Here is a 26,726-nt window from a genome sequence, read left to right as displayed (position 1 = left end):
ATACAACCACTGTCAGAAACCTTAAAAGGTGAAGCTCAAATCTGGATATCCTATCTAACTCCTTTTGGCTTTGATATTTATTAGTGCACCTTCATCTACAGGAATTACTCAGATATCTGTAAAGGCCTTTGCAAACACACTTGAGTTGTGCTGTCACTGAACTGTGGCCTAATGCTAGCCAGCACTTTCTCTGTGATTTGCTGAAGTTCTGCCAGGAGGAAAGCTGGCTGCAGTCCAGTGCCCACTGAAGTTAATGCAAAGATTTCTGTTGACTTCAGCTGGACATCAGATAATGCACTTTTACCTCTACTGATATTAATGCTTACTGACTCCAAAAACCCATACTGGCTGCAAAGGTTGGGTCCCAAGATTGGAATTCTGACAACCAATATATTCTACATAAAATACTTATACACTGGAAAAAATGAAAACTGAATATGGCTTCTTATCAAGCATAAAAATAGAGATAACATATGATGAAGGCAGTAGGGCTAGTAAAAACTAGAATGGAAAAGAGAAGAATCTGGTGAATTAATACAATTGCACATTGAAAGAATGGAGGAGTCAGAGATTTATATCACTAAAGCAATAATGCACACATGGGGTAGCACAGATATATTCATCTGAAGCTAATAAAGTAACAGACAAAGAATTAAAAATAAATACAGAAAAACTAAGACAGTGAAAGAAAAAGGTTCAATACATTATTCAATATGTTCTTATCTGTAAATTTAAATAAAAGCAAAAGCTAGACAAGTTTTAAGGCAATTTAAAATTCCTATTTTTATGAGGAATGGATTAGGAATGAGAATAAGCAAAAGCACAACAAGCATAGCAGAGTATGATATATTTGGTTATCAAATACAGACCATATTGAAGAAATGGGGCAAATAAATACGCATGATATTGTTAACAAATGCAAGGTTGAGTACATTACAGAGAAAAGTCTTTAGCCACATTGTAATTTTTAGGTTTATGATCTTCAGAAAGGGCTGTTAGAATGACTTTCAACAGTTCAGTGAGGACTACTTTCAGATGTGTAGCCTTATTTGAAAGGAGATGAGAAAGGAAATGTTTAAACAGAACAGAAAAACATGTGCTACTGTTATATATATCAGTATTTATAAGAGTACTGAATTACAGGGATCCATCGAGAGTGATATCCGTGAAAGAGGAAACGTGAAACTCTCATAGGAAAAAAAAAAGTGATGGAAGAGACCAGAATAATTTCATGTAGAAGGAGAGAAATAAAACAAATTCTTACAATAAAATATGGCATGATGAATACCAGATTGGAGGCAGACCAAAACCTAGTCACCATGGGTCTGATCCATCCTGTTTAATTTGAATGCTCACAGTATGGATGTGTGTGAGTGAAGTGGTCAGTCTGGGCTCTGGGTATGGCCAATGGAGAGAAATAAGTGCTGTGAGGGAGTGGTTCCCTCACCTGCTGGCTTTGGTGGCTCAAAGGGTAACCCGGGGAGGGGATGTCAGCTGAATTTTGGTCAGAGAAAACCCACACACGTTTCTATAGACAAGGAATTAGTCACTGAATCAGAGCTGTGAAGTTAAAACTTGGCTAGATAAGATATTTTTTACTGAGCACCTTATTGTGAAAGTAATTTTACACAGTGTACTCTGGCATGCTGTGGCCAGGCTGGCAACATTCATCATTGATTTGGGTATAAAGATAGACAGAATAGGTTCTTTCAATATTATCACACCCCATTCAAGAGGAAAAAACAACCAAACAACAACCACAACAACCCAACCAACCAAACAAAAAAAATCCACAAACTAAAACCTCCACCACTCAGAGATTTAAAAGGATGAATTTCAGCTAAAAAAGTTGATCTTCCCAGCCTGCTTCCTCATACAGAAAAGCTCACTTGAGACCAGGTGAACTAGCCTTTGGCTCTGCAACAGCCTCCAGAGACACCTCTCCATTCCTGTTTGCTGTTTGCTTTGATTAGGAAGATCACTCTTCCTGGATTCCAGCAGACTCTAACTGGAAGGATGCACATTAATGCTTTTGCAGAGAAGATAATTCCAGGTTCAGTTGGCCTCATGTCTTCCTCTGATATGTCTAAAACTGGTTCTGGTGGTCATATGAGTTGTTTCTTTAAGGAAGATTACTTTAGTGTAAATCTTAGTGCAGCTATTTTGGTATTTAGAAGACAGGTTTTCTAAAAATACATGTTTGAAGTTTTGTTTGGTTTGCCTTGTTGTTCAGAATTTTACAGCACAAAATGAGTCAGGCAGTAGGTTCTGGGAATGAGCAGCTCCTTCCCAGCACAAAGAACAAGACAAGGTTTTCATTGCCCAGTGACACACCATTCACATGATGCTGGAAACTACAAATTGCTTTATGTGTTAGAGCAACCTTGTTGTAATATCCCTGTGATTTTAAAATCTCCAGCTTTTCCTCAGTGATTTGGGCTCAGGTGGTGTACTGTGCTTCCCTGAGCATTTTGTAACACTTTTCTGCTCATCTATGAGCACTGACTTAACATCTAAAATAGTGCTGTCTTTGCCAAACAAATATTTGTGTGATTTCCATGGTTTTTATTTTGATTGCTGTATTAACATGATTTTTATAATTCTGGACTAAACTGAGGGATAAATGATGCAAAAAGCTTCTGTTAATTTCACTGTTTAGAAGGAATCACCAGGCACCCACATTTTGCACTGAGCATAGGAGTAGCAGCTTCCATATGTTACATCACTTTTGCCTCCTGTCTTCATTTTTGATTACCAAATTTTGAAATTTTCTGGATTTGCCTCTTTGCTCTGGCAAAGTCCCATTGCAGGAATGAATAAGCATTTTGGGATTTGGTCTGAGGACTCTGCCCTTGTAACATTATCTTTGTAGATACAGAATTAATTTTCCACCTGAAATCATGATCCTCTGCCTTTATCACATTATAATCCTCCTCACAGCAACTATTTGTGATACTGCAGGCAGATTATGACTTCAAGGGAAGAATGAGCCTCAGCAAACAGAAGCAGATGAGCTCTTAAAGAGATAAAGATCCCATTTTCTTGCTTGTAATAAACCACAAAAGTGAAAAAAATTACAGAAAATATCAAGGCAAAACATTGTCTATAAACAGATTTTTCTGGAAATCACAGGTGACTTTTTCATATTGAAACATAATAATCAACAAACGTAGACATATTTTGAGGTGAAGCCACTTGGTGAGACAGACCCACATACTTAAATCCCTATTTGGCATGTGTTTCTAAGCACTTTTAGAGCTGCTTAGCTTCTATCAAATTCTTCTGTTACATAAACATACTTTCCCGAAGAGTTTTATCCAGCTAATGGGATGGGAGTGTGGTGAGGGAGCAGGGCAGGGTATATCACAAGGCTCTGGCCAGTGGCCCTCACATAAATAAACCACAATGCATTTAACATTTAGAAAATCTATTCTGATTTCAGAACTTGGAATAGATTTGCTGGATGTTTTGGTCTCTTAAGGAATATTTTCACTTGCTATGGAATAATCCCTGATGCACACTAGCATTTTTTCCTAAAAGGAAATTTCCACGAGCAGTAAGCCCTTCTATAGCAGGCTCCCTGAGTTGTGCTTTTCCCTCTTATCCCGAATAGTCCCTAGTCCCACGTGGAATGATACATTGTAAGTACCTGTTAGCTATTTCACAGAGTGGAAAGAAAACAGGGCAACAAGCTTTCCTGCTGCAATAGTGTGGCAGAGTCTCAGATTTACATCTTGGAATGTTTGGAGAGCCTCCTAAATCTGCAGCGAGCTCCTGGCTGCAGTGGCTCCCACTGCACTGCTTGCTCTGGTTGGTATGGGCAGGTCCTGCTTCCATTCAGACACAGGGTGTCTGTCCTTACCTGAACTCTGAGTGGTTCCATTGCTTCTTCCACTGTAGAGTAGGAGGGATCATAAAAAAAGACTCAGGAAACGTTGTCTGTACCTTTGCATCATGTGTATTGCACAGCCCTGATGCACTGCAGACACGAACCTCCCAGACTGACTAAGTAGATTTGGGCTCTATTTCTGTCCCTCCTCCCCAGTGCTCATGTGTAGAAGGTTGTTCCCTGCAAGTTACTTCACCTTCCCACTTCAGCCTTTTTACATCATCTGTTGCATGCAATGTTATCTGTAGCAATTGCTAGCATGTGTATGTAAATGTGTGTTTGTGTCTTTTGGCCATTTAAGGGTATATTTACTTAATGTGGAATGCATTTAAATAATGAAGATAGCTGTTTGTCTGTCCATCTGAGTGTCAAGCCAGACACTGTCTTCCCTTACAGACTCATGAACATTAGTGGAGGAAATCCTTTTCACAGAGCCATACTTTTGATTGTTTCAATTTACCAACATAACAGCATTTTAGCACAACTCTTCTGTGCTGATTTCCTAATTAAAATGACAACAAAAAAGGCAAAACAAATCCCAAAACCCAAAAGCTAATGGAAGGGGGGAGCAAAAGAACAGCAGATTTATATGGAAATGTACTGCTCCCACTAGTTTTCTGCTGGCAGGAATTCAGGATATTTAGATTCACAGCATAGATTTCTGAAGTTTTATCTGAAATCTAACCTCGCAGAAGTTGGATTCTAAAATACTGGCTTTGTTGCATAAGGACTTCAGCAGGTATTCTGCTAGAAGAAAAAAGAAAGTAGAAAATTAGGAATTGTTGCATCTATTCTTGGTTTTGAAAAGAAATATAGTCCTTAAACTGCAGACTGTCACTAAGGGCAGATTTGGCTCACCTATTCTGAAAGCTGATATGACTAAGTGAATGAATATTTACAACCTGGCCAAGTTTAATATCAACCAACATTGTATTCAGTACAAATGGCCCTTGTCAGACTTGTGCATGCTCATGAGGGACTCAGTGAAATGAGAGAATGCTCATTGTAAATGCTCTGCAGGTAGCAATAAAGGGATAGCATTATACATGTTGCCATTAAAGGAATGAAATTCTGTAAGGCCATGAGCCATTCTGGATGATGCTCAGAGGTTTTCCCAGAAAGCCTCTAAAAAAGCATTTCTGAAGGGCAGCTTTTCCTGAGTTTATTAATTTGGCCAAATATACCCATATTTCTGAGATGATATAATTGTTGCCACCTATCAATTTTTCTTCACTTTCATTCTCAGGAAAAAAGTCCACATTTTCAGCCCATGCTCCCTAAAACCATTTCTCATGAGGCCAAGAATTAACCTGGAAATTTTTAATTATAAATTTTAAATTAGAACTTCTTAGTTATAAATAACTAAAAGTGTGAGCTTACAAGGAAAAGCGCCAGGAGTTAGTGCTGCTGTCTGTGTCTGTAATATAGATAACTGAGCAACATAAATCAGATGTGATATTAACAGCACTTGGCAGCATCTCTTTATTGTTACATGCAGTATATATGGGCATTATATTAATTAAGGTGAGCATGCCTGTACTTTGAGCTGTTAAGATCCAGTGTGATGCTGCAGTTGTTACACAGCTCCATTTTGGGAGATGCCAAACACGATGATTCCTTTTCTCTTACAGGGCTTTAGATCCAGCCCTCGCCATGCCAGAAGACGAGTAGCACCTCGCCTGGAGGAAACACAACCCATAGTGGAAGCTCACCACCTCAGTGAGCAGGAAACTTCTGTAAGAAAAAGAAAAATCAAGAAAAGCAGCCGAGTCCAACCAGAATTTTACCATTCTGTTCAAGTCACCCCAACTCGAAAACCTGTAAGTATTCTACCTTTAGGGATAAATAGCACTTACTGTTATAAAAGCACTTATACTTTGAGGAATGTAATATAATTCTAATTTTTGAGCTATTCATATTCTCTTCCTCAATTTAAAAAGCTTTTCAGTGCTAATATTCAGCAGCAAATCCAAATAAAAGTTGATAAGACTGTATTTAATGTTGATGCATAACTCTAAAAAATAATCCTGTTCTGAAGAGGGTTTTTTGAATTTTGATTTTTAAAATTTATTATTTAGACTATAGACTATAATCAAGTTAGAAATTAAATTTTATATTTTTATAGTGATATTACTTAACAGGTTTTTATAGCAAATATGCATTTGCAAATATATATTTATAGCAAATATGCATTTTATTTAAATTTCTTACTTAGATTTAACAGAGATCTATGTACTCAACTAAATTTATTTTAAATATCATTACTAGATTCAATTTTGAGATCTCTTCTACTTTATACAGTGTTTACAATCTTTCTGCTCAACAAAACTTAGATCAAATCTCATGATTCTTTGCTCCTCAGCTTGATTTACATGCAGTAATTTTAATACTGATAACCTACTTTTAGTATGGAAATATGACAATTTGTTGGGACATACAGTTCCTAATGTAAATTTGCATGAAGACCTATTCTGTCCTGCAGGCATAGTGCATTTCTCTTTTTAATGAGCTCATTGCTTTGACACATTTTCTGAAGAGCTTTTCTGTGCCAGTGTTATGGGGCTCGAACAACTTTATAAAGTCAGTATTATTAAAGAGGTAATTATTGAGAATAGCCTAAACCAGATTATCTTGAAGTTGCTGGGACCTACCTGAGCCTTCCTAGACTGGTGTTAACTGAGCACCAAGAATTATCAGTGAGCTCTGAAGATGGTTTGAGGAAGCATTCCTTAGTGGAATTACATTGCCTGAGAGAACAAGCAACTTCTGCAAAGAAAGCCATGGCTGCCAACAGCTGCCAGAATTTTTACCTAGTATCTGAATTTATTTCTCTGCTTTCACTTCACTAGTCCCCATTTTCCTCTTCTCTCATGCTTCTATTTATGGTTTATTTTACACTGCTCATGTTTTGGTGTTTAATTTGATATGATTGGTTTGTATTCTGCTCTTCCTAAAGGATCTGCTCTCACTTTCTTCTCACCAATTTCACTCCCATCCTGTCTTTCTTTCTAGACTACTTTGTCTAGCTCTGTTACTCATACTAAGTCTCCAGCCTCCTACCAGGCTCTCTCACTTGATTATTCACATTCAGGGTCCTTTCCCTGCTTTGTTGTCCTTCCTTTACCTCTTCCATCATCAACTCTTATTTCCCATACCACTCTTCTTGTTTTTTGTTTTTTTTTTTAATTCCCTTTTTTCTTTGATCGTATTTTTTCCATGGTAGGCCCATGCCAAGGGTAAGCCTGCCTGTCACTGCTGAGGCTGTAACCAATTGCCACTGTTTACCAACACTGGAAAAAGAGCATCAGTGCCACTGAATTAAAGAGCTAAAACTGTAGAAATGGTGTAAGCAGCAAAACAGGTTTGGAAGAATGGATTAGTTATGCTAAGAAAGCCCTACTTTTTCCAAAAGTCAGTAACATGTCAGGGATTTAAGGATCAGAAAAATAAAAAATATAAGAATGGAAAATGTGCAGTGTTACTATGTAACTTCACTTTTGTATCATTTCATGTGTCTGCTGTGTCTGAAGATCTACCACTGTGTCCTAGGGTGTCCCAGGTTTCACTGAAACAATAATAAATCCCAGATTTAGGGAAAACTTCTCTCAGTGCTGTCACCATTATGTCACTTTCTTGAAATTGCTTTTGCAGTGTATCTTTTATACAGTTACATAGCTTTTGATAGCTTTTCCTTCTATAGCCTTGATGAGTGCATATTTCTACCAAAAAAGAATAGATTATCTTTATTATACTACAATCCAGAAAACATAAGTCACCAATTTAATTTCTCATGGACATTGTAAATTATTTTGGGTGTATTATTGATGCCATGGTGACAGGGTGAGTAAGGTTTATGCCATTGCCATGACAAATCACTGCAGTGTTGTGAAGTTCCAGGCAGTCACCAGGATGTCCGTCCTGCAGTTTGTTGCATCTTCATCCCACTTAGTCTCAGTGTCTTGAAGCTGAGAGACTTTTGACCTTCATCTTTGTACGGTTTTACATGATTCAGTGCCAGAAATGCTCTTGTTAATCTGCATAACTTCTTTCCCCTTTTTCCCCCTGACATTCCTTGCTCTGCCCACTTGAACCACTCTAAATAAATAATATGTTGTCTTGATGTTTACATTATGGCCATATTCTGCTGAGTCATCACTTGAAAAAAGTCCTGTATGATGTCTGCCAACCAGAAGATATAATTTCTCCTCATGAAACAGTTCTCCTTTTTATTTTTTTTTCCCTCCTAACGCATTTTTGTCCCTTTTTTTCTGACAAGAATGGTATCTCCAAAGTAACTATAAAAGAACCTTAGGGAAAGCTTTTTCTTTGCTCCAGCAAAATTTAAAGTCCTGAAATATGTTAGCCTGTTTTGTTGTCATATTAAGATATATGCATAAAGACTTTTCAGATATTTCATTTAAGGCTCTGGTGGATATTTAATTGCTAGGCTTTCTTATTCTTGCTAAGTTTGACTATTTTGTATTTGGTTGGTTTTGTTGTGTCTAAATCTTGTTTTGCAGTTTCCTAGCTGCTGCTATAATTGTCTGAATTTGCTTGTATTATTTTTTACTTCCTGCATAGCAATCTGAGATCTTTCCAGTATTGTTCCTGATCTTGTCAGAACTAAATGAGTTGTAATTGTTTGGATGGGAGTAATCCCGCTGAAGACAATAATTACTCCACTTGAATATCTGCATGAGGAGATGTTTGCAGAAATAGAACATTAGTTTTCTCTGAAAATGTAATGGTTTTTTTACACCTTCCTAGTTGTTAATGGGGATATTAAATATATTTTGTGCTAATAGTGATCCTTGCCAAACAGTTTATAAGCCATTTTCATTCTTATTTATCTTATTCTAGTGCAGCATGAACCTAGTGCTGAGGCTTCCCCTTGTAGGGCACATTGTTATATCTCATGCCCTCCAGGTCTACAGCCTCCAGTGGCTGTATTATTTGTGCTGACATTCTCTATAGGTGACAGCTTTGCTTCAGTTTCTCGTGGAGGAGAGTACACATACCTGCTACTGATGTGTGCTTTGAATTTTTGAACACAGCGGAGAACTCTTGAGAGCAAACAGAACTGTGTTTTTTAGGCTGGTGTGATTGCATGCAAATCAAGGGAGTGTTTCATATTGCTCCTTTCACAAACTGGGTACCTGATTCTGTTAAATTTTCTGAAAGTGTGGAAGGATGTGCAAACATCTCTTGTTGTGAGCATGCTGCTGCCTAGCAATACTTCTCCAGGGCAGATTTTAAACTGAGGGTTCTTTTACAAGCATTTTGAAAATACTGTCTATATTCTATATTTTAAATAGTGCTTCTGCTCTGAAACAAAGTATAAAATGCTGCAAGTTATTCATAGGTGGCCTTGAGTTTGTGTAAACAGATGTGGCTCCTGAGCTGTGGGGTCAGTTGGGTGTACAGCTCTGCCAAACAATGTTTGTATGACCATGAACATAACTGAAAAGAGATGATCTCCATCTCTTTTGACATCTCCATTGTTAAACGATTTGAAGGGCTCCTAAATGACTCATGCAGCTTTATTACCAGGATTATTTACAATCATGACATGTAGTACCAAAATTTGCAGTTTTGTTTGTCATGATCACTCCAAGACATGGTAGATGAGACTGCAAAGACAGGGTGATAAATAAACCTGTTTTCTTCACTTTCAGGTGTGAAAGCCCTCTTTCTACTCAAAAGCCTTGTACTTTACACATCCAAAGATCTGTTTTGCCCCAGAACTGTAGCAACAGCATGTATTGAGGTGATTACTAGTGAATATTGTTACAAAGAAAAGTACCTCTGAAATAACCTACAAAGAATAAACTGATGACAAACAATAATCTCAGAAGCACTGCTGATTGTAGATATTCCTCAGGGTCTCCTAATTTACCTGTTTCTAATTACTTAAGGACTGGCCTTTGCTGAAGCAATTTAGCTCCTTAGGAGCGGGTGCAGCATCACTATAAGTCACTATAAGGAAAACAGAGAGAGGTCAGATATCTGGGAGGCCACATGTGAAAAATTCCCAACATGGACAGCTTCATTTGGCTCCACTGAGACTAATCCCATGGCCAAAGTGAAACTTGCACTATGAATACCCTGATAAAGAAACCATGAAAGCAAAGTTTGATCAATTTTTAATGCATGTAAAACCATAAACTGTCTCATTCATGGTCCTTCCAGCTATCCTGGTTTACTTATATGTTGTATTTAAGCCTTAAAACTTATGGGAAAATCAGTATTAGAGTTATGTCTGAAAAATACTTAGGAGTTTTTTTAAATATCTGATACCAAATAACTTATAGAAGTTCCAGAAGTCTCACATTTCTGACACCTTAAGAATATTTTTTTCATATGGATAAAGTTGTTCTACAGGGCCCTTTAGGAGTTTTTAATATGTCTCATTAAATAACATTAATTTCATTAATTTCCATTTATTCTTACTCTGATGTTATGTACTAATTTTCCAGTACCACTATGTCCTTTAGATGCTATTTGAATTGACCTAAAACATGAGATGCAAATATTGGCCATCACTCTGCACAAGACTTGGTTATTTCCAACTATTTGCTATTTAATCTATGGATTGCATTCATATCTTCTTTCTTTTGGAGACATCTGCTCATGCTGGATTGTCTGGATTGTGTCTCTTGTGAATTGCATTTAGAAGCAAACTTGGCAAAACACTACCATGCCATCTTTCACTTTCAGCATTTTTATTAACATTATATCAATGTTCTCAAAGGTATGGAAGGGCTGTGAGCTGTCAGATTCTGCACGCACGTGTGCACACACACACACACACACATGCCCAGGTCCTCTCAGGACAATATGAGCACAGCCATAAGGAACAAACACAGGGAACATGTGAATCCATATAAAAAGGGAAATAAGAACTGCATTTTTTTCATTTTAAAGACAGCTATGGTTTAGGCTGGCATGCAGCTAAACATGAACAGCACCACAGAGCTGTTTGCTCACTGCCCCCAGTAGGATGGGGAAGAGAATAAGATAAAGGTAAAACTTGTGGGTAGAGAGAAGGTTTAATCAGACTGAATAGGAAGGGAAAATAATGAGAATTATGAAACAATGTACAAACCAAGTGATGCCCAGTGCAGCTGCTCGGCACCCAGTGAGCAATGCCCAGGCAGTCCCTGAACAGAAGGCTGCCACCCTCAGCCAGCTCCCCAGTTTTGCTGCCCAGCATGATGCCACATGGTATGGAACATCCCCTCGGTCAGCTGGGGTCAGCTGTCCCAGCTGTGTCCCCTCCCAGCTGCTTGTGCTGGCAGGGCAACATGAGAAGGTGAAGAGTCATTGATGAAGTGTCAGCCATGCTCAGCAATGACTAAATCATCAGTGTGTTAGCAACATTACTCTCGCCTTAAACCCAAAACACGGCACTGTACCAGCTACTAGGAATCAAAATAACTCTACCACAGCTGAAACCAGGACAAAGACTTAAAAGATATTGATGGGGATTTTGATAAGGTCCTGACAGTTTATTAGGCAATGGTTTCATAAACTTTTAAACAAGATTTAAGCATCTGGCCATCTTAAACATTTTTAGAAATATCTCAAGGAACCTATTTTATGTGCACAGGATCTTTGCAAATATGACTATTAATGCTAAATCCAGTCATGTTTGAAATGAAGAGAAAGCTTTCAGTGGCCATTAGGTTGACTTTGAAGTTTGTTCTTTTTCCAAGAGACTGTTTACATCTCTTTTTTGGACTGCTGTGCTTTATGGCTTTTCTTATAGCAAATAACTCCTCACTGATAAATACTTCATAAACAGTTTTGCCCAAAGAGTTCATTTTCCCGCTGCTCTTCCAGTTTCTGTGGCCTCCTCCCTTGCTGCCTGCTCCCCATTTCCTCTTGGCTGCTTTTCCCTCTCCACCCTGCAGCTCATCCATTGCGTTACAGCAATTGCCCATTTCTTCCACTCCTTCTGGCCAGCTCCTGGGCAGTTTAGGTTTTTGAAGGGATTTCTTAAAGGTGTATTGCCATGAGTTTCACTAGGCCCTGGAGGTGATTGCATTACTATTTTAGAGCTACTTTTTCCTAAAACACAACAGTGATATGTTGAGAATTAGATCTGGGATTTAAAATTATTGTTGTCTTTCCAGTGCTTTTTTTCCTATACTGAGGTACTAGAGCTATTAAACGTAGTACAAAAGAAACAAGTTAATTGCATTAGGGCTAATAATTCATAATTCATTAATGGAAAAATGTGTTACACAAGAAATAAGCATAGCAATAACAGTACAAATCTGTATTTAGAACACCTTAACTGATTTCACTGCTAGCTCTTACTTGGAGGGTTAAGGTCATTTGAATAGATTGTCCCCTGTGGTGACAGATCATGCTTGTTTTCAATATATTTACTTAGATTTAAAGTTACATAGTTGAAAATAACATAAAATCTGTTATTTTTCTGTACACCATTGCAAATTATTCTGTAACTGTGGGCAAAGCCCTCTAATATAGCAGGATTTTTCTTGATAGGTGAGCTGATTTCATACCATTTTTATTTTGTCTGAGCCAATTTTCATTCCCAGGGCAATTGCTTATTTAGTGAAAATGGGATGAGAGCTTAAACCTGTCTAACTTTCTTCCACCTCAAGTGTTCAAAGAGGGTCAAAGTGCACCCTTCATCCTTGGAGCTGAAGCTCACTTGCTACTAATTTAGAAGTGAATGAGAGAAAATATTATTCAAATGTTGTATCTAAGAAACAGAGTTGTGAAACTCTGGCTTAAAAAATGTATTTTTTTTTTTTTTTGCCACCACCCTTTTGCCGTGATTTGTATTAACTGGGATTCTGTGTTCATTGATAAAATTTTACTACATGCATGCAGCATAGCCTCAATGAGAAATTGAATTTTTAGCTGTTCAGAATTTTTCTTTTATAAATCAGTGTCCTTCTGGGAGAGCTAGTAATAGAAACCTAAGCTGCTAAAATGTGCTAGCAGTCTTAACTGTAAGAAAAAAATGTTTTATGTATGTGATTATAAATGGTAAATTCTGTACAGTGGCTGAAAGCTGGTTAAAAAATGAATCAGCTCTGATCCTGTTGATAGTGTTGTTTGCACAATTTAAAATGACCAGTAATTGTCTCACAGATGCATAGTAATTATAGTCTAAATGCAGATGTTTCCTTTTCCTTTACTGCCACCAGAGTCAGTCTTCAGAGTTGTATTGTGTAACATCCTACTGTGGCACATAAAAGTACATCTTTATATAGCAAGGGACTCCCTTATCCATTTGTATATATATATAACTCTACACATGGGTATGATGCTGAAAGAATAGTTTGGCAGAGGCAAGTGTTCAGGTATTATCAAGCACTGGAATTAAGGTTACACGTGCAGCTGTAATTCAGTGGCTTATGCATCTGCGTTGTCATACACGCTTTAATGGTATGGTGGTGTGCTGGTTCTTCACAGGATGTACTCTGCGTTCACCACAGGGTGGAAGTGCTCTTAGGATGACTCTTATGTGTAGGAGTTCTACTGCAGAAGTTGTAAAGTGTATAAATGAATAAAACAGGAGATTGCAGGAAGACAGAGGATCTCTTATTTCTTTAAAAAGAGAGAGTGCTGCTTTGGAGATTGAAGGGTGGGCACAGGGACACTGTAAATAAGCTGAACAGCTGGTTTAAAACATTTTTTTATCTTCCATTTTCTAAGTGCCTAAATCAAAGCATGTAGCTGGGTTTATTGAAGTTCTTGAACTGCCATTCACCACTGAACTCTGTGTTCAGTGCTGTAGTCTGAGAATTATTAATATTAATGTAATATTAATTGCTCTTAAAAGTCAGATCCCTGGCATCTCAATTTGACCTAGGCAAAAAAAATTGACCTCTTGGTTGACTTTGCATGGAAGTAGTGATGAGCACAAAACCCCAGCCTATTAAATAATAGTTCCTTCTTCACACTGGTATTTGAATAGCATGAAGTAAGTTAAGTTCTAGGGCTGCCCATTGAACTGAGAATAACAAACAAAGTACTGAATAACTGTTTGTGGAGTGAATATCACCCATCATTTGCACTAGGTAAGAGCAAGACTTTTATTAAGAAAATTACTGAGGATGTAGTCGTATATGATCACATCATTATGACTGCATTGTAATATACAAATAAACAGGCTGAAGCAAGGCTGCATGGTGAACCTGAAGTCTGGGATTTGGTAACATTTTGTACTTAACTTTGCAGCCCTAAGAAAAGTACTTTAACAGGAATGTTGTGTTTAATTTCCCACTGCTGTTAAAAACCAAGTGGAAAAGCTCAGCTGTGTAGCACATTGGCAGGTTTTGACACTTTGACTTCAATATGGAAAATTCTGTTGGATTTCAGGGAGAGACTGATGGCATTTGTATTCCTCATATGAATCAGTAACGCAGGGGAGGAGGTATTTTTTTTTCTAGAGGAACTCTCAGCTATTTGCTAATGGCTGGAGTTGGTGTGAAATTTCCCTTTCCTTCCAGGCTTCTTAGGGCAATGAGCTTGTCTGTGCTCATTCTTCCCAAGCATGGCTGTTTCTGTCATGTCTCCTCCAGCCTGCTCCTGACCTGCCTCTGCTCCTTCCTTGCTGTTCAGTCCTCACTCCTCTGCTGACCTTGGCTCTTCTGCTTTTGCTCTTCAGTTCTTGTTTCAGTCTTTCATGTCACAGCCCTTCCCAGGTTCTCCTGGTCAGTGCTGTCATTGCTCTGAGGCATTTGTTCCAGCTGTCTCTTTGATTTCTGTGCCTCCCTGTGGCCCCTGGTTGCATACTCCATTCCTTGGCTCTAGTCTGTCTTCTCTGAAACCTTCACACACAAGTTCATACTCTCCTTGTTCATTAAACTGCCTTGTTCAAAGCCTCTTGCAGAGGCAGCTCTGGTTTCATGCCAGCATGTCAGACCCTGAGCTCTCCCCAGTTTGCTTCCTCCAGCACTGATGGTCACCGATCCCCACAGTTCCTTGCAGGTCCATTTCTCCTGTAGTCCTTATGCACAGAGCCTGCCGCTGCCTTGAATGCTTTCCAGCTGCAGCTCCCAGACTCTGTCAGTCTGTCCCTCAGGCTCTCAGTCCCGGTGTGTTCCTGCAGCCCTTTCCTGCAGAGTGCCGGTTCCGGTGTTTGTCCTCTCCACATTCACATCCCGGCTTCTTCCTCCCTCCCGCTGCCTGCGCGCGGCCGAGCGACTCACGGAGAGCACAAACCAGGAGTCTCCTGCCTCAGGCCTGGACCTGCCTTGCCCTGCTCTCCATGCCTCTTGTCCACGTTGCCATCAACCTGAAACCATGGCCAGCAATGATTAAAAGCAAAGATTAGTTTTTCCTCTGGATCTCCAAGCTGGAAGGATCCTGGTGAGCTCCTTGGTGGGGATGGTAGGTGTCCCAGCTGTGGAGGTAAGAGCTGTGAGGGTGACATTTGCTTGGTCATTCTGTGATGGTGGCGTATTGGTGTGGCAGATCTGAAACCCCTGAGAGACTCTGTTCAGGGGGTGCCAGTCTGAAGGGATTTTTCAGAGATGATACATTGAAGACATTTTAGTTGAGAAATTTGAGCCCTGTTTAAAAAAGTCTGGCAAAATAATATTGGTGGTTACCTGAACACTAGGAATAGTTAAATCAAACTATCTACCTTTACAAAGAAGAACTGCTAGTAGGTGAGAAGAGATTAAAAGTTCACTTGCTCAGCAAAACCAAGAGAAGGTGAGAGGAGATGGGATGCAGGTTATGAATACATTGGGGAAGCAAAAAGATTATTTAAGGAAATGAACATTGTTGTTGAAAAAATCCCCTAAAAGACCAGGAATAAGGTTGAGGTGGCAACTAGAAGATCACTTGTAATCAAGACAGCAGGAAGTTCTGCACCAGTTTTCCTGTCAGAGTAGTGAGATCAAACACAAACTTTAAAAGCTTTACTTTATACTCCCTGATGCCAGGGATAGCAGATGATATTTATACCTCATCAAAGACTTATCACTCTGACAAATGTAGACAGATTTTTAACAAAGATGGCAAAAGACTTATGTCTAGCTTAAAGCATATTCATATTTGAAGTATCCATCCCAAAGCTTACAGTCTTCTCAAAAAAGATCACTGGGATTTTTTTAGTCTTTACAAATAACTACTGGATGTTTTCATAATCTTGCTCTCAGGCTTCTCAGTCAGCTTTGACTAAAAATTTTCAAGAAAATTAAACCTTGGGAAGGAAATATTTTCAAGCAAACTTAAGATAAAGAAACTCAAAATGGATTTTATAAGAGAAAATCTTATAATTTAATCATTAAAACCGATGTGTGTAATTATAAGAATATGTATTTTCAAACAGTTTAATGCTGATTGATTGCTGGATCGACTCTTTAAGTTTAGTTCTAAAACATGGATGATAGAATAAACCCCGAATGCTTATTTCCATCTTCTCCTACCTTTAGAAAGAAAGAATGTAAGTTCTCTCTACAGAGCAGGTGGGTGTTGTCTTGATGTTTGAAAAGCCTACCTGTTTGCAAAGACAGTTTAACATAGAGCCAGACCCTGGATGATCAGGAATTTCAGATTTAGTGTATTTGCCTTCCAGCTTCCTGCTTATTGCTTTATGACATTAAATACAGACCTAGAAACTCTGTAGTAATTTACATATTTCCTGATAACATAGGTACTTGGACGTATGGATGTCCTCTTAAGTGAGTGGCACAGAACCAAAGAAAACTATTGATTTTCTACATCTACATCTCCACTGGTGATTTTTTTTTTTAAGTTCATCATCACTGGCTTTACATTGCTCTTGTTGGTACTTTAATTTGTGTGTGTTTTGAATTTTGATCTTTCCTGACAACATGCAGTCCCAAGGACTCACATAGCCTGATTACACACATTGGATGTTTTGTGTTCTGCATTTCATTATCATCTACCCAGGTTAAAGTGCTAAAGATTTACTAATGGGAACATTCAGCTGCCCTAGATTTTGTCTTAAATTTGTAAAGTTATTTTACTTTAAAAGTTGATCTACTTTAATATAATTCAGTCTGGGATGTTAAAGGGCAGAAATAGTCATTTGCTTTCAATTGATATTCTAAATTATTTTAAATTAAAAGGAATTTTGCTGAAACACACTGACTAAAACCATTATTTTAGTGCTTCATTTCTGTTGATATTTATCCATTTCCTGCAATAAGTATAATAAAACAAAAAATACGTTCCAGGAATTCTGAGATAGTTTAGTATAAGTGAAATAACTCATAATGAAACTGAAAATTAAATGTCAGTCAGTGTTGACCTATACTTCCCACAGCTTCCAAAAAACGGCATGAAAGGACTGACTCACTGCAGCAGACAATCTTCTTAAAGATAAAATGTGAAAGTACAAATTATTTGATTAGAATTCAGCTGGCCAGCACAATCTCTGATGTGTCATAGGGTTGGGAAATTTTTGTAATATGAAGATAATTTGGTATCAGCCTTGCAGCAGCTTTTCCCAGCTGGTTTGCCTGACCGAGTTTGAAACCTGACCTGGGCTAATGCTTCTCTCCCCCAGGAATGACAGCGTGCAGTCCCCACTGTTCTCGATCCTTTCAGCTCCCGTTCCCAGGTGCTTTCCTGTTCTCTGGCGGTGTGCAATGCTCAACACCATTTGCCAGCTACACTATCTTCCACTCAGTCTCTATCTGATCTTCTGCAGCGCCTCACCCATGACAAACAGCAATCCTTTCCCTCCTCAGGGGAAATCATTCGGCCTGGGAACTTGGCCGAATCCCTCTAACAAGAAGTATACGAAATGCTTCTTTGAAATCATGCCCGTTACTGGAAACCAGCTCGCTTTTTCAGCGCGGTTGCCAGCCTGACTCAGGCGGCTCCTGCGAATGCCCCGATGTGTGGGAGCCCGCCGGCAGCGGCAGAGGGAGCTCGGCTCGGCTCTGCTCCGCGCCGGGACTGGTGAGCGCTGTGCACCCCCGTGCGGCACCGGCAGCGGCAGCGGGCCGTGCCGGGATCCCCGCCGCATCCCGCCCCTGGGTGCCGCCCGGATCCCCGCCGGCATCCCGCCCCTGGGTGCCGCCCGGATCCCAGCCGCATCCCGCCCCTGGGTGCCGCCCGGATCCCAGCCGCATCCCGCCCCTGGGTGCCGCCCGGATCCCCGCCGGCATCCCGCCCCTGGGTGCCGCCCGGATCCCCGCCGCATCCCGCCCCTGGGTGCCGCCCGGATCCCCGCCGGCATCCCGCCCCTGGGTGCCGCCGCTCCGCCGGAGCCGCCACGGGCATGCAGAGAGGCCTCCGGCTGCAGGGTGCTACGGCAGGCAGAGAATAACTGGGCTGTGACCTTACAGGCCTTCAAGATAAGAGCAGTCAAGTCCTGACCCTTGCCAAGTCCCCAAGAGTAGGTTAAGGAAGGATGATCAATATTTTAGGGGATATAAAAAACACTTCACTCATGTTGCCCCCAAAAAGCATTGTGTGTTATTAACTGATGTTTTTCGCTTGCAGACAGCCATGTAATTTATACAGAAATAACAAAAGTGCCTTACATATTTTGATTTTAACAGAATATAACAACCTCCACCCCCTCCCAATGCTGTCCTAATGGGCCAGGAACTTTTTTCAGAATACTACTACAGATGTTCTGTGTTGTTTCCTATTTTTTAAACTGCTTAATATATTGCTCTGATAATGGAATGCTTATCTGGGACTTAGAACTCTATCATGGAAAATGAATATGCTAGAAACATAGACCCCAGTGGGATGAGCGGTACACAAACAGCGCCTGTGTGCAAAAGAGGAACAGTTACAGAATTCATATCAAAGCTCTTAATTTACTCAAGCAAAGCTCTTTAGTTTGTTATAAACACCTTTGGAGTAGCAAAGTAAATATACCTAGGTGTTCAATATCTCTGTGGACACATTACTCAGAAGCATCTCCATGCTGAATAAGAGAGTAGACTGTCATTAAGTCAGAAGTTGACATTTCTTATTGTTTTCCAGATTTTGTTGTTATGAAAAATTCCTTTCTAAACTTCCTACATTGCTCTGAAAATGAAACAACATGGTAATTTAAGAGTTAAAAAGCTAAAGTGGGTTTGGTTACTGCATGTGTCAATTAAGGTAGGATAACCTAAAAGCAGATAGCTAATTGTAATATACACAGATGCTAAAGACTGCTCTATCAGTGCCTGTTCATTTTGATTCTCATAAAATATGAGTGGAGTCTTCTCACACAGCTTATGTTCCAGTATTGTAGCAGAGCAGACTAAAAGGCAGAATCCTTTTCCCTAAAACTGACATTTCAGTAGACTGATGGTGCACAATGAACAACCACTCAACAGTGCTTTTGGCTTCTACAGGTAGGAGGAGATGTTATGAAATATAATAATGGGCTGTGAAGGCCTCTTTTGAAAAAAGGAAACGCTAATGGATAAAATTTATAGCTTACTTTCGAAAATAAATCTGAGAGTTGAGAGATCTTTCCCCAAAACTTCAATAGCAATTGCCATTGTACTATGGCTATAGCACTTCACAACACTGTGTTTGGTCTCTTTCAAACTTTCATATTATAAGCTAGAAATGCAGAAGGTGGAAAAGATGAAAGTCAGAATCTGTCTCTGTGGGTCTGTGTGATCCAGAGATACTGAGGGTTGCTGCTCAGCCAAAAGAAGGTGCAGGCCTGAAGCAGGATGTTCAGAGCTGGGATTAAAGGCAACACTTTCTCTTCTGTGGCAAAATCTGGGGCTAAGGACAGGCTCAAGGAACCTAATCCCTGACTAAGCACATGAGAGGCCCTGGTAGCCCCAGCTGGAACAGCAAAGTGCCCTGCAGCAAGCTGAGCACTTGCAGCTCTTATCAGGAAGACACCTATATGTGACCATCCTGCTTTATGAGATCCAGTTTTAGTTTATTGTACAAACTGAGTGCCAAATAGTCTCTGCACTAAAACTAATTATGAAGGAAATCTGAGCTGGTATCAGACATCTCATGTTTCTGTTCTTCTGCACTTACCTTTTGCTCTCTCTACATCACAATATAGTGAACAAGAATTCAGTTAATTGGTTTTATGTATTCACTCCCTCCCTCACAACTCACACATTTCAAACTTCACCATGGAGTACTCTACGAAGAGAAAAGAGAGTTGGGATAGAAGTGAAGAGGATAAAACACTAATAGAAGGAAAAACACTAATAGATGCAAAAAACCACTAATAAGTGATCTCTTATTATAACAGATTATTTAACTATATATTATTTTTTAATTTTATGCAGAGCAAAGAGTGCATCATGTTGTGTCTCTGGATTATGCAGATTCTGAGTTTTAAATGGGTAAAATACCCCCCATGACAGCTGACAGTACAAAACCATAAATTAGACAACAATAATACATTTAATCATATCTCAATCACTGTACAAATTTTTTCTTTAAGAAAAGGTACCCTTTAGGCTCCTTTATAGAAAAAAATAAAATTGAGAAAAGGGCTGCAATACAAGCCTAAAATACTATCTGGCTTAATATCAAATCTGGACTCTAGAATGGCTGAATGGGGCTGTTGCTGTGTAACAAAATATGCTGGTTTTAAACTGAAAGGGGGCAGGTTTAGATTAGATATAAGGAACTAATCCTTCACTGCAAGTTCCAGTGAGGCACTGGAACAGGTTGCCCAGAGAAGCTGTGGAAGTGCTCAAGGCCAGGTTGGATGGGGCTTTGTGCAACCTGGTCTAGTGGAAGGCGTCCCTGCCCCCAGCAAGGGGGTTGGAACTAGATGCTCTTTAAAGGTCTCTTCCAACTCAAGCAATTATGTGAGCCTATGATTCTACTGCACCTGCAAAAGTTGACAGCACACACCTAAAATAATTGGATGAGCATCAGGTTGCACTTTTGAAAGGGGCTGTAACAGTAGCTCCCACATGAAATGACAAATCACACCCATCATTTTCTTGTGTCGTGCCTTGGAGAAACCACAAATCCCTTCAATCTGAATGTACAGAGTAAAAGTAATAGCACGTTGCTGTCCGTTGTGTCCTGATAACGTGTTTAATGATGTACCTTAAATTTCAACACGGTGCCGAACTGTTCACACATCTCCGTTTCCCACTTTACATAAACAGGGAAGCCAGACATGGCAGCAGTCCTCTCCCTGCATCAGTGTTTATTTACGTTTCCGGAAGAGCTCTTTTTTGAGTAGCTGGGAAGCCTAAAAGTGGATACAGTTTATACACCGAGATGAGTGGTTTGTTTGCCGAAGTCGCCTGGCAAAGTGTGACTTAAGGCTGCCCATCGTGCCCTGCTGCCCGGAGGGGCTGCTCTGAGGCATCGTGTTCCTTCCTTCCTTCCTTCCCTCCCCGGCTCCGTCCCGTTAGCCAGGCTCGCCCCGCGTTGGGCAGCGCGGGGCAGGGGGAGCCCGGGGCGGTGATGAACGGAGAGCCCGCCTCGGCTCCCGGCGGGCCGGGGTCTGTCCCGGGGGCGGATTTACCAGTAGCTCGGTGATTCGGTGATGGCAAATCTTTCCCTTGTCCTGGCGGGGGAGCCAAAAGCCTTCGATCTGTAGCAGGGAAGGTTGGTGGCTTTTTTTTTTTTTTTCGGCTGTTGTTGCTGCTGGGTTTATTGTTGGGGAAGTGGGAGGCTCATTTGCGAGCTGGTTGCCCAGCCGCAGGCCACGGCTCTAGCCCGACATCCCTCCAAATGCACTCCCGCTAAAGACCGGCTATTTTTTGGGGGATCACCCTCGGCACGCAGCACACGCACCCTTTCCCCCCTCTACATTCACACCAATGGTGAGCGGCGGCCCTCTCCCCTATCCTCCTTTTCCCGTGAGATGCTTTTCCACGCCACGCGGGGCGGGTATTCGCCGGCGCCACCTGAGGCCCTTCGTCCCGAGCTGCTCCCCACGCACCCTGTCTGTCTGTCTGTCTCCCCGTGCAGAGCTCCGGCAACGCGTCCTACCGATGCTCCATGTCGTCCTCCGCCGATTTCTCCGACGAGGAGGACTTCAGCCAGAGGTCGGGGACGGTGTCGCCGGCGCCGGGGGACACGCTGCCCTGGAACCTGCCCAAACACGAGAGGTCCAAGCGGAAGATCCAGGGCGGCTCGGTGCTGGACCCCGCCGAGCGGGCCGTGCTGCGCATCGCCGGTAAGGCGCGGCCGGGGGCGGCGGGGCAGGGGGCGGCCGGGGACACAGGGACCCCCGTCCCTTCTCTTTCCGAGCGCGGCCCCGCCGGGCGGTGACTAAGCTCTTTGGCCGCCTTTTCCGGCTGGGTGAACTGATGAGTGTGGAAGGCGAGCCGAAACACTCGCAGGTGCGCCTATTAAACTTTCATGCGAAAAAGCATCAGCGGCGGGGGCTGCAGCCGCGGCGGGGGCGGCTCAGCGGGGCCGGCGCTTTTTTCGGCCCACAAGGCCGAGGCAGCCCCCGGCCGCCCTGGCTGGAAGCGCCGCGGGACCGCCCGCAGCGCGGAGAGAGGCCGCGGCGGTCGATGATGCTCCGTGAGGGGCGGGGGACCAGCCCCGGGCTTTGTCCGCTCGGGGTGGACGGGGACCGGAGCGGAGCCGCCCCGGTGTGCCGGAGGCGCCAAAGGGCTCTGGTCCGCGGCCCGGCGACAATTGATGTCGAAAATAGGGCGGAGGTCCGCATCACCCTGGCGAAAGCTGGAAAACGCCTGTAAATGAATCCCAGAAAGATGAGGCGGTCCCCAGTGCTCCCCGGGGACACCGCTGTTGTTCTCCCCAACCACCCCGATTATATGCGCGTCTCCATGGGTCCCTGCCGGGACACCATTTCCCAGGGTAACCATTCCTAGCGGCGCTGTTAGCGGGGGCAGCGCTGCGGAGCCGGGCTCCCACCAGCCGCAGGATGCAGCCGCGACTGGGGCGTTGCGGAGCCGGCCCGACCGCCCGCGGATCCCTGCGGGCAGGGTGCGCAGGACGGGGCAGCTGCGGGCCGGGGCAGGGCAGCAGGGAGCGCAGGGCAGCAGGGAGCGCAGCGGAGCGGGGTCAGCGCCGGGGGACAGCGAGGGGACGCAGGCGCGGCGGTGACACCTGCGGCAGGGCCGCGCCCGCCCCGCCGGGACTGCGGGAGCTCCCGGCCCCGCCGGCTGCCGGCCTGGGGTCCCTCCCCGCTCGGTCCCTGCCCGAGAGTGCAGTGTCCCCACCGGCGCCGTCAGCGCTGCAGGCGTCGCGTCCCCGCCCCGGCAGCCGCCACCCTCCTCGTCTCGGGGGAGGCGGCGGTGGAGTCGCCGGCCCCGCGGGCGGTGCCTCGGCCATGGGGCTGGAGCCGGGGGCTGCGGCGGGAGGCCGGGCTGGTGCCGCCCCTCCGCGCTCCGAGGGGCGGCTGCCGAAACCCGAGCGAGCGAGCGGCCGCCCGCGGGGGCGTTCCCCTGGCCGGGCTGGCAGCGCCGCCCCCCGCCCGCCCCGCCCGCTGCTGCCGGGGCTTTTCTTGTGCCATCCCCGAGGCTGCCGGCCGCCCCGAGCCGCACCGGCGGGCAGGGCAGGGCTGGGCTGGGCGAGGCGAGCTGCTGGCCATGGCTGGCTACCTCTCCCCCGGCGCCTATTTCTACGCCGAGGAGCAGGAGTACCTGCAGGCCTACGAAGATGTCCTAGAGAGATACAAAGGTAGGGCAGCGCTCCCCGCCCGGCCGCTCTCCTGCCACGCCGGGTGTGGCGACTGCGGAGCCGGGAGGCGCTGGGGCCAGCTGGGGGACATGGGTGGCCCCGCGTCCCTGCGAGGGTCGGTCTGGGGACAAGGGACGCGGGCGGCGTGAGCGATGGATATAAATACCGTGTCACCTCACCAGTGTGTGACAGGCGCTCTCGCGTGTTTAAAAGTCGCGTTTTTGAGTGCGGTACGGACACAGGGATTTATGTCTCGATGTGCATTCATATTTAAAGCTTCGGTTTATTTTTACCTATTTGTTTATTTATTTGGGTTTTTTTGGGCCAGGGCAAGGAATTAGCTTAGTTCGTGTAGCACTTGAATTTTTTTTATCGAATACAGAAAAATAAGGAAAAAGGCATTTATCAGGGTGAAGATGTATGCAGCTAAATTAATCCTGCTAGAAATGTAAATTGCATTGATTTCTTACGGATATCGGCATAGAAGGGATGGTTTGGATGATTCACTGCTGTTTTTCAGTACATTTGCTGGTACTAAATCTGAAGCTTATCAAAAGTGTTACAGCTCTGATTTTAATCTAAGTGCGAAATGGATGGAGTTAACTGTTCACACTGAACCTTCATCCCTGAAACAGTTTTTACAGCATGTCACAGCATATGCTGACATTTGCAGTGCTGAGTCCTTTTGTAACGTTAGGGAATAAGATGTTATGTTTCATATCTGAAGTTTTTCAGCTGTATTTCTTCAATCAGTTCTGAAGATTTTTGCTAAATGGTTTCAACTGATGGGAATGGGAGTGGCATAGTTTAAGACAGCTTGATTTGAAGATACTGATAATTGATTTTATTTATTTTGTGTTGTTAGTAGCAGTATTTTGAATAATAAACCCTCAACAGATGGTTATTCTGACTATGAGAACTTGTTGGGTCTGTGTGTACTTTATACTGGTGTCACTTGCAATTTCATGTGTCATTAGCAGTATTGACTAATGACTCCTTTGTGTCTGTTGCCCATTGTGTCAATGCAGCAATGGAGCATGTGCACTGTTTCTGTTCTCAAATGCATTAGTACATTTTGGTTGAGAAATAATTACCATTTGGTGACTACCATCATCTTCTCTTTATTCTATTCTCTCATTTTTCTTAAGTCCTATAAGTCCTTATATGAAGCTGATCTGATTTGTGCAAAATTTTGGAGCTAGTAGGCTGTTTACTTTTTAAATAAACACTGAGAAAGCTTGTTTTTCTGCTTTGGATCACCTTTTATTTCCTGCTAGAATTAGGTTTAATAAGGTTTCTTCTCATACCAATTACTTGCTTAGAAATCAAGGGAAATCTCTTTCTTTCTGGGAAAGAGATTAGGCCCAATTTCCCCTATTTCAATGTCTGTTTTATCAGGAATGGGACTGAAAGGTCTGGTTTTAATAGGCTGGGGAACAATAGGATTTTAATTAAATAAACTCTGAAAGCTAACATCTCTGTAAGAAATAAATCACTTTCTGAAAGTATTTGAGTATATCTTATTGTGGGGGTAACACAAAGTCCATTCATATGCCATTTTCAGTGACCCCTGAATCCTGAAATTATTTGGAAGGATCCAATTTCTGTTGTCTTAGTTTTAAGTGTCATATTTTGTATATTGCTATGCTATGTTTTGCTGCTCAAGGTAGATTTTATTCAGCCATTTGGAGCAAAGGTAAAGGTTTGGACTCGTTTTAATTAAGATGTATTGGAAATCTGGAAAGCACATTACTTTCTAAAATGTGTTTTCAAGCCAGTCATGATTTCCCATTCGAGTCCCAGTAGTATGACTTCACTACAGCGATTGTTGTTCTGATGACTTGCTATGGGAGCTGATCTAATCAGAAAAGAATTGCTACAATATAGGCTTTGAAGAGGGAGTGCCATTTCTCTGAATTTCTCAGTTTTGTAAACACCACCTTCAGTAAATTTCTTAATCAAATGTGAACTATGTTGGCTTTGTAAGACGAGCTTCAATCTATAATTTTAATGCTGATTTTTTTTTTTTCCTTTTTACAGTCTGCAGAATGCTTCATACTCATCTAGGCCATTATCAGGGTGCCAAATTATCTATGTCCCAGCTGTTGAGTACTGTAACTAGCAGAGTCAGCTGTACAAAATTCATTGCCTGTCTTGGAAGGCTTGGGATCGTATGATGCCGCATCATTAAGATGTTCAGGCAGTTTGACTTAGGAAGATAAAAGCTGCCCTTTGTAAACATAGAAAAGTGAAATTTTACCCTTCCTCTGTTTCTGTTTCCAAAGTAGGCTGCAGATTTTGAAGATCATGCAATACCAAGAAATACCGAGTACCTTGTTGTTTTAGAAATTGAAAGCCAGATATTTGTGTGTCTCCAAATTCTGTCTGCTGATCATGTCTCTGGCTGTGACAGTAAATAATTAGGCAACTGTTTGCTAAATCTGACATACCACTGAAGTGCTGTTTGCTATGGGAGAAGAGAGTGTTGTTTTCTGATCCCTGGTCAGCTCAGTTGCTGGCTGTCAATTTGTTTTTTTTTTTTTTTCTTGATTAGTAATTATTTGGCAGTATTTCTAAAGCATTTTGATGGAGGGAAAAAAGTCACATTATCTCAGATGTTTTAGAAATCAGGTTGAATCCAGCTATTTATTCAGGGGAAAAAATTGCTTCTTTGTTGGTAGCACCTCTAAGAATTCAAAGGCAACCAGAGAGTGGCAAAAAACCATCTAGTATAGTTTATCTGAAGTATTTTAGGTATTTCACAGCTTATTTAAGTAATAAGAGAAATCATACAAATATTTGTTAATATAATTAAGATTCAACATTTTCTCAAAAATTATATTTGAATTCTCTGGGAGGTTGTAAAGAACTTCAAAAATTATTCTTGGTGCTCTGTAAGTTACCTCACAGTTGCCTGGGAACAAAATGTAATGAAATTGTTAGCTGTAGCCTTTTTGATAAAGAAGAAAATGTGCAATTGTATTTAATATACTTTTCATTTTTAAAGCATTAAATGCCATCTCTGTCATATGGCATAGAAATGCATTGTTTGGTGCCATTATTATTTGAGCATTAAATATTTGAAGATTATGATTTTAGCTGTGAGTGCAAGATGTTCATTACATTTCCTCTGCTATAAATCTGAAGTAATAAACTGAGAATCAAGTTTATATATATAAATTTATCATCCCTCTGAAATGGTCACTCTTTAATGTGTTTTTCAGTTCAGGTAGTAAACTTTTATTTGAATAGCAGTTGC

The 26,726-nt window shown here is 41.9% G+C and overlaps 1 protein-coding gene across 7 annotated transcripts in view; it reads left to right on the top strand.

Annotated features, from left to right (window-relative positions):
• The window catches only part of DST (dystonin), a 288,951-nt gene that overhangs the window by 10,615 nt on the left and 251,610 nt on the right, over positions 1 to 26,726 (top strand). For 5 of the 7 annotated variants that reach the window (XM_059468645.1, XM_059468644.1, XM_059468643.1 and 2 more), the window contains exon 1: positions 23,330 to 23,467. In XM_059468645.1, the coding sequence (XP_059324628.1) occupies positions 23,377 to 23,467 (91 nt within the window). In that variant the 5' untranslated portion in view covers positions 23,330 to 23,376. Of the gene's footprint in view, positions 1 to 5,520; positions 5,710 to 21,781; positions 21,990 to 23,329; positions 23,468 to 26,726 lie in introns of those variants that run through there. The other 2 variants (XM_059468642.1, XM_059468637.1) reach the window with 1 other exon arrangement.

Source organism: Ammospiza nelsoni, chromosome 3, assembly GCF_027579445.1.
Source record: "Ammospiza nelsoni isolate bAmmNel1 chromosome 3, bAmmNel1.pri, whole genome shotgun sequence".
NCBI lineage: Eukaryota > Metazoa > Chordata > Aves > Passeriformes > Passerellidae > Ammospiza > Ammospiza nelsoni.
The sequence above is the reverse complement of the archived record's forward strand: the minus strand, read 5'-3'. Positions and strand labels throughout refer to the sequence as shown.